The 8734-nt window shown below is 44.4% G+C and overlaps 1 protein-coding gene across 1 annotated transcript; it reads right to left on the bottom strand.

The window, feature by feature from the left end:
- Positions 1-242: 242 nt before the first annotated feature.
- Positions 243-8240, bottom strand: scrt2 (scratch family zinc finger 2). The gene is given in 3 exon segments (XM_061675012.1): positions 243-4417; positions 4419-4651; positions 7590-8240. Coding segments are annotated over 3 exon segments (954 nt in total). The 5' UTR covers positions 7750-8240; the 3' UTR covers positions 243-3856.
- Positions 8241-8734: the final 494 nt, after the last annotated feature.

The following is an 8734-nucleotide window of genomic DNA, read 5'->3' as shown; positions in this document are numbered from 1 at the left end:
ATGAGAATAAAGTAGAATTTGTCCAAGAGAAAAGTAGTAATATTCTGAGAACATTTTTCTTCTTGATCGAGAAAAATAATCTTAAATGTAACGATTATTGTAGTCATGCAGTGTGTTGTATGTAAACTGGCTTAAAAAAAACAACAAGTGTGTACCAGAATACATGAGTACCACCTCAAAAAGTCCTTAGCTCTCTCTCCCAGTACCACCATGATGATACTTAAATGATGACTCAATAAAATGTATTACACATAAAAGTAAAAAAAAAAACAAAATACCAGAATGTTTAAAAACCAACTGCTTCTTCTTAATGATTAAATGCAAATGTATTGCACTTTAAAGTTAAATGCAACTGAACTCTATTGAACAAATGTGATGCAGTGGATAAATACAAAAACATTAACGCTGCAGTTTGAACATTTAATTCAGTGATTCTTTCACAAACCACTAGAGGGAGCCTGTTTACCACCAGTGGTACGCAGACCACACTTTAAGCATCACTGCGCGTTAAGTAAATCATCACTGATTGCATTCCAAAGAAATAATTGCAGACTTGCAGGTTGCTTGTGCTATTGTTTTTATTAATGTTATCATTGCTATTGTTGTTGTCATAAATTGTAGCAGAACAAGAGAAACCAAAACATCCCCTCAGCAATCATGGCTTAAGTTTCTTCATACTCAGACAGACAGAAAGAGAGAGCAAGAGATAGAGAGAAAGAGCAAGAAAGTGGAAAATCTTCATCTGTTTTTTTTTTTTTTTTTTTCCTTTGAGGGCCATATGGAAGGTTTCAAGCAGCCAACCATATGTTGTAGGCTTTTGTCATGGAAATCATATTTATTTGGCACTTCTCTTTGCACAGCCGAGCTGGGCACATTAAAAAAAAAAAAGAAAAAAAAGAAACAGAGCATGATCAATTCTTTGAGAATACACTGAAGTGTTGTTGCCTTGTCTTACAAATAGTTTGGAAACCAAGACACTCCCTGATTCATGTGGCCACCCGGGTTGTAATTGGTACCTGTTTTTATTTTTACATAAATAAAATTTTAAAAATAAGACCACTAAATAGAAAAGGGCAATTAAATGTCTACATGCATATTATTGCTGTGCTGTATTTACAATTCTATGTACAAATTTGTCAAAGAGGAACAATGCCGCACTCGGTCTCAATTTGGAAGTGAAGAATCAAGGTGAGCCGCCTCCTCAGTAATTACCGTCTGTGATCCGATCTGCTGCCACTTTAAGTGTGTTCATCCTGCTGCACATCCTCAAATGATGTTTTGTTTTTTTCACCTCAATCCCTTTATCTTCAATATTAAATTGCAATCGTCAGCTTCGAAAAACATTTTATCTTCCCCCCACTGTAGAATATAAAAGCAATGGGAGCGCAATACAAGCAGTGATTTGCGTATCTGTTCAAAGGTCAATAATTCAGCGTCGTGCCAAATGGTGTTTTGTGCGAGTGGAGATAGGAGACAGGTGGTTTGGATGCTCTCACGCAGTGATTCAGCTGTGTTCCTGAGACAGCCGTCGACAGGATGAAGCGGACGGATAAACAGAGTGGAAACTTCTCTTTTCTCAATTTATTTTCTGCGTGTGGCGGGTGTTTTAGGCTTGCGTTGGTTTCATCCATTTGAAATTATGCAAATAGCTGACAGTGCATTTGCCTGCTGGTGCTTGACCTTCCCCTTGGAGGTTGCTCACCAACTCAATTACGCTCCCTATCTGCAGTCTGTCTGAAAACACCTGTTATCCTCCCACACTCAGCCGCCCTCCGCCAATCCCGCTTCAGCACATTTCTTCCTCTGTGGGTCTGTTTAGAGGCAGTTGGGATGAAGATGGCTGACAGGGCGTGGGGGGAGCAGTCGTGGACAAATGACGGGGGATTTTGGATGTGCATTCGAGCGTGCTACCTCACTCAAACAAGCTTGGAAACTTCCAAGCCTTATTTACGGCCACTTGGTTATTTTGCGTGGACAGCTCGCAGAGATAAGTAGTTCGCATTGTGGTCATTTTAATGGCGTTAAATCATAAATGTCCCTTACTGTGGTTCTTACACGGCTGCTCTGTAAAACAACAGAGACAATAACCCAAGATTAAGCAGCCTCTCACTGCACTGGCATCATTATTGCTTTTGCACCTTTGAAGCCTCGATGTAACACGATCACACCTACATTACTTGACTGTAATTTGATCCAACATGAAGCATCACATCTGAGTCAAGGAGTTAGTTATTGCCTGAGTTGTTTTTTTGTTTTTTTTGGGGGGGGGGACGAGACAATCTCTTGTCCTGAGGAGGAGCGTCTGACTTTTTGGAGACAAGATAGAGAATATTTTAGCATTTAATTTTCATTGTTTCTTTTTATTGCCCTAAATTGAGTAAAAACAGGACAGCTGTGATTGTTATACAGGTCAGTTGCCATGTCATTAAGGTTATTGCCATGGGAAAAAAAAAAGACATGTAGCTCTGCATTGGTTAGTCGGACCTCTGCTAGCAGTGATGCTGTACATTGTTCCTCTTTAAAAACTAAGTCCCACGGACTCTCTACAGTTTTCATGCATATAAACATTTTCTTTGAAGAGCAGCAGCATCTTACAAGTTCAATGAATGTTCATAATTTGAAATAATAAATAAATAAATAAATACATAGCAATTGAGTCTTCAATAAATACCCCCCAAAATAAATAAATAGATAAATAAAGTATTTACATGATAATTAGATGCAGCTAAACAATGGACGGAGCTTTGAGCGACATATAAAAGAGTCACTTTGTAACTGAGGGTGCGCGAGTTAGTAAAGCGTCAGCCCGCGGTCACACTGGCGGACGAGGAGAACCTCAAACATCACGTGAGGGGCGCTCGTTCTCGGAAAGACGGTGCACCGTAAAGGCAGCTGACGCTCGCTCGCCACCAAGTTGGAGGAAGAACGAGTGTTTTCTTTGCTATAGACACAGGACACCCTAAAATGACTGACCACTTACTCATTGTGAGACCTGCTACACAGGCCTGCTGTTGCACATTTGAACAGCACAACTCTGACAGAATCGAAACGCCTATGGCCCGTGATCGCAGAGGGCTTCTTAAAATGTTTGGAATACCCACAGTTACAAAGATGCCTTTTGATCAAGGGATATTGAGCACAAAAAATAATTTTAGAAAAATCAAATAGAAAAATAACATTGGTGTGGAAAAGGGGGGTCTTTTTACCTTTTTAAAATCATCTCCCCTTCTTTTTTTGCAAATACTGTTATATTTCACGTTTTCATAAAAAGTTGGCAGTTGCAAAAGAATTCAATTCTTAGCAAATAAAAAGCAGCATAAAAATACAAGAGGTCATTTTGTCTCTTTAAAAAAAGCCAAAGAACACTGTCCTTTTTATGTTTTTTTTTGTCAATTTTCTCATTACTATTTCCTATAAAATATCAGCAATCTAAATATTATTACTATTGATATTAGTATAGTCATTGATAAAAATTCACATGCCAGGCCTCATATATAATTGTGTGTGTGTGTGTGTGTGTGTGTGAGAAAGTGTGTGTTTGTGTTGTGTGTGTGCATGTGTTTGGTGTGAGCACACGTCGTTTGTGTGTACAACTATCATCTACAGTTTCTATTTGGGGAAGGTTTTTGATTGTATTTGTCTGTGGACGATTAGCTACTGTGCAGGGAAAAAAATCCAGCATCTTCTGAAATTGTCTTTGCCGTTGTCATTAGAGCTTCTCATAATCTCAGTGAAAATATTGCTTTCTAAAAAAGGGAAGAAAAAAGGCATGGAGGGCAGAGTGAACAGGGGTCGTGAACCTGCATTGGGGTGGCGGGGGGGAGTGGGGGGTTAAAATTCTGCATCTTCCACACCGTTAGTTGTCTGATCCAGAGTCGTCTTCGTCCGCGGAGCCCTTGAAGCAAGCAGACTCATAGTGCTTGTTCAGGTAGGACTTGAGAGCGAAGGTCTTATTGCAGCGCTTGCATCTGTAGTGCTTGAAGGCAGAGTGTGTTTGCATGTGGGCGCGGAGGTTTGAGCGGTCAGCGAAGGCTTTGCCACAATGGGCGCAAGCGAAGGGCTTCTCCCCCGTGTGAGAGCGCATGTGACCTTGGAGGAGCCACGGCCGGCTGAAGGCCTTGCTGCACACGTCGCACTTGTGCTTGAGGTCGTGGGTGAGGATGTGCATGGCCAAAGCCGGCATGGACACGTACACTTTGCTGCAGGTGGGACACTTGCGGGCCATCTTGCTGTCGAGACTGCGGTGCGTCTGCTTGTGTCTGCTGAGGTTGGACGAGGTGGCGTACGTCTTGCCGCACTCGTTGCAGGTGTGGCGAGCCGTGCCCGCGACTCCGCTCTCCTGCAGGCCGGCGTTGACGCTGCTGCTTCTCGAGCCCCCCTCGCGAGCCTCGCCGTCGCCCTTCCTTCTCGAACGCCCAGTCGGAGATGAAGAAGGCATCCATGGTGTAACCCTCGTCCAGGGCCTCCGATTCGCCGCTGTAGAAGCCGCTGGCGGTCATGCCTGACTGGGGGCTATCAGGGTGCTTCAGGTCGGGGTCGCAGTACTCGCCACCGCTGCTCACGTGGGTGTACAGCGGGTCCGACACCAGCTTGTGCTCCATCTTCTTCTCTTCCCGGTATACAGATGGTGTGATGTAATCCTGGATGTAGCCTGAGTAAAGAGACACACGCAAACACAGTTGGCCAGCAGTTGTGATGGATGAGGACACAGTGACATGCCACTGATTACATGATTATCATGTTGGATGAAATAGTGAACAAGCCGCACGGAGATAATTGCATTTCTTCCAGATCCCACAGGTTGTACACACAATAGTGCAGTCGTGCAGGAAAACCTGATGAGCTCAGCTGCATTGAAGAAGCTGGCAACTTCCCACTGAGGATAGCTCCCCACCAATTGAAGGTGCAGCCTTTTTAGATGAAGGTGATTTTACCTTGCTTCATGTTATCGTGCTGGTCTTTGGCTTAAGTTTCGGCTTGTGATCAGTAAATGATGGTTTTGACAGACACATACACACAGTCTAACCCTACCCTAAATTCATCATTTTAGCAAGCTAGTTGTGATAATATGGCCATTCACTCTTATATGTATTGCTATTTGTGATTTAAAAAAAAAAAAAAAAAAAAAGTTTTAAGATCGTGTCAGACTGGACGTATGTTTTCGAGGAGCGTAAAGTCTTCTCAGGGTTACACAGGGTCAAGAGTGATGCAGCAAAGCAGCAGGAGATGTTCCAGTGCCTGAATGCAGACAGAGATTTTCATTGGCATCGTTCAACTCGCTCATTTCCTTCCTGAAGCAAGGCTGCTTCAGGAAGGAAATGAGTGCCAACAAGCTCAAAAGGCTTACTGGCAAGCTAAAATGCATCCAAAAAGAGTTCACTGCATCCTCATGCTGTGACTCTCAGGATAATTCAAAATGCATTTTATCTTCAGGGGAAGTACCTATACCTTCTTATTCTTTTAAGTGGAAGATTTGAGATTGAGTTTCTTCTCTGATAAACATTTGTGCTTTAAGCAGTGGAAATTGGGTATTGATGGATTTTTAATGGCATTCAAAGTTTTGAACTGGTCAATGGGCCATCCGGCGTAAAAAAGTGCTGCTATTGAGAAAGGACAGAAACAGCAAGAGGAGCACAATGATTGTTTGCTTGAGCGCTGCCAGTGTGAGACATACATTGCTCTGTAAAGAGGGTCACCTGTTTAATGCAACTAACATGCTCAAGTGTCTTCTAGAAACCACTCAAAAATTAATCAAGTGCTCTTGGAGAACAGTGTCTCCATTGCTAAGGATTCTCTGCCCAAACAGTCGCAGCCATGACACCCGGGCGCAGGGAAACACTAGGCCTGTGCACACTACTTTTATGCTACTTTTATGCTGCACTGTTGACCCATAGGGATGGTGTTTATTTGTTTGGGAGGCAACGCATATCAAAATGGAACAGTGAAGAAAAATATTTGTAATCATTATTTGAACTGAATAATGCTGCATTTTCTTTTTAAATGATTACATATTAGTTGCCAAGTCAGGCAGTTTTACACAATACAACGCAAATGACATGCTGGTCCTCACTTGATGTGAGGTATTAGTCTCCTGTATCAGAGTTGTTTACTCTGTTTCAGTGACTCAAGGTCAGGCATCGAGCTCATCCTTTTGGACTCACGCTGGCTGTATCGGTCTTTACAGCCTCCTAGACCCATTCCTCAGATGCAAAGCAAGCATGTAATTAATGGACCCTCTCAGCCAGCCCTCTTTGTTGTCGACAGACACTCAAGTCAAATGTCTCCACAATGGGGGAAGAAAATCTCCTGGCACAGCAGAAATGCTGATGCTTGATGTGTGCTGGTAATTAATCTTTACACCCTTTTGTAGGCTCGACATAAAAAAAATTGTTTTATTTTTGCTCTTGCCATAAGTAACAATAGTGAAGGAAATTAATCTAAATTTCAAGCTAGCGAGTATTTCGAATGAGTTTGTATTTGTATTTTTTTAATCCAGTAAAGTGGAGGGGAAAAAAGTCAGTTCATCCTCCCTTTAATGGTGATCCATCAAAAATTGTCAGTAGCTGGTTTGAATAACAGGTGGGCATTACGGCAGCATTAAGCTGTGGGCTGTGACGCCTCCCTTGCTGTGAAGATATCCTAACAAATGATAACAAAGACGCACATATGGTCCTCTAAACAGGGGCCACAAAATGGAAGCGGTGAGCTTCAAGCGGACTGTGAGAGTGAAGGTCGCTCTCGGCGCTGTGAAGTACAGCTCAGGCTGTCCGAGCTGAGCGTTGGCCACAGTGCAGCTGTGCGCCTTTCTTCATGTTAACTGTAAAACTGTACAACCCCAGTCACATGATGGACCTCGCTGTTGCCCTAAGCGTTTTGGTCTTCTTTTTCTCCTTCCCATTGCTCCCCACTTCCCTCCTGCCCGCACTCTACAGCGTGTTGATGTCTGTTGCGGCAGCCATGGGCCTACATGGCTGAAACTCTAACCCCTGCTAGTTTTCAAATGCCCGGAAGGAAGAGAAAGATGTAGCCGAGTGATGGGGGTGGGGAGACCGTGCATGCTCCATTTGGAGGGGGAGAGGGGGGCAATAGCGGATCGGACCATGATGGGAACTCAAGGACAATAACAGCTAAGGACAAATGTACTCATCTCTCATGTTCATCTATCTATTAGCTTGCAAATAAAATCATATTGTACTCAGCGTTCGCTCAGTATTCAGCCTCCGCCGGGCTGTTGCAGTCATACAAACACACAAGTGATTAGACACACGTTTTGTTCCCTATTTACATAAGCTGATCTGTGGCTGTGACCTGAATTGTGTCTGTCCTTCACTTGGAGTCAAAAAAAAAAAAAGTCTGGGAGCAGGGTGGGGGTAGGGTGTCGGGTAGGATTATTTGGGATATTGATGTAAATACCAGCTAGCCGTTAATTTACACACTACTACATGTTATTAGCTGGCTGTCTCACCCCGCACACAAAAACAAAGGAGGATGCCATCAAGTGTTGCAAATGTCTGGCATGCTGCAATCGGCAGTCTACGCATCTTCGACTATTATCCGGAGCAGGGCAGACTGGAGGCATGTTCACTCACCATTCTCACTCAGACGAACGCCGAGGCTGGTCGCAGAGTCTGTGATGGAGCGTGCAAAAGTGAACGAGTCGTCCAGGTGCTGATGGTGATTATTGGTGGCCACATTGGATGAAGAGAAATCATCAAGTTTGATCTTCTTCACCAAAAATGAGCGGGGCATGTTTCAGTGGATAATAACACAGCGCAGTGGAAAACGCATGAGCGAAAAGAAAAAGCTTCTGAGGGAGCACACGACCACGGCTAGCTTGACGGTAATCCTTACGATGAAGACGGCGGCCAAAAACATGAGATGATTAAAAAAAAAAATGCAACCCAGTGGTGAACGACGTTGACGGCAATGCTGTGCGGTGCACTCTGGCTCCCCCAGCTTTCCCCAGAAAGTGAAAATAAATAAATAAAAGTGATCCTGTTCAGCACTGGATAGCTCCTGTGATGCGGCCGGCTTAAAGGACCAGTGAGGAGGAGAAGAGAAGGAGACAGGCGCAGAGGAGGGAGAGAGAGACACTGTCAGACTAGCTGAGATCAGCAATCACGCCAGCCTTTATATGGGGCACAGGCAGTGGAAGATCAGGTGGTGCTACGAAATGGAGCTGCTTAGCTTTAATCCATCAAATGTCCCCGGGGACACACATCAAATTACTAGTGAACCGTCTGTGCATTCGCACACAGACAGAGGAGAAAGAACACAGTCAGACCCCCGTTGCCCCCTCTCGTGCTCCCCTCCAACCCCTTTCCTCTCCCCTCCCCTGCCTCTTTCACCCCGCTTATGCTCCATGCACGGAGGAGGAGTGAAAGAGGTGGGCAGACAATGGAGATGTGGATGAGAACACACTCGGTGTCCTGTCCCCCATTGTTTTCAGATGAAGTGGCACAGTTTATGTTTGCCTTGTACAGGCGCTGCCTCCCTCATGCCGTCTGTGTTACCTCAAACACCATCATGCGCTTGTGGCCCTCCGACACACACTCGCATGCTGAGGGAGGTTATCTCTGGGACAACCCGACTTTTTTTTTTCCTTTTCCCTCCCCCTTTAAGACGTTCTGGATTCCAGGGCTGTTGATGAGGGAGCAGTGGAGCAGCCGCACAGCTCAGCTTCCTCCCCGTTACATCCACACAGATGTGTGTCCTGCCATGCGTGGCGGGGTAT

Source organism: Phycodurus eques, chromosome 1 (genome assembly GCF_024500275.1).
Source record: "Phycodurus eques isolate BA_2022a chromosome 1, UOR_Pequ_1.1, whole genome shotgun sequence".
Lineage (NCBI taxonomy): Eukaryota > Metazoa > Chordata > Actinopteri > Syngnathiformes > Syngnathidae > Phycodurus > Phycodurus eques.
Note: the sequence above shows the minus strand (reverse complement) of the source record. Positions and strands in the feature narration are given on the sequence as shown.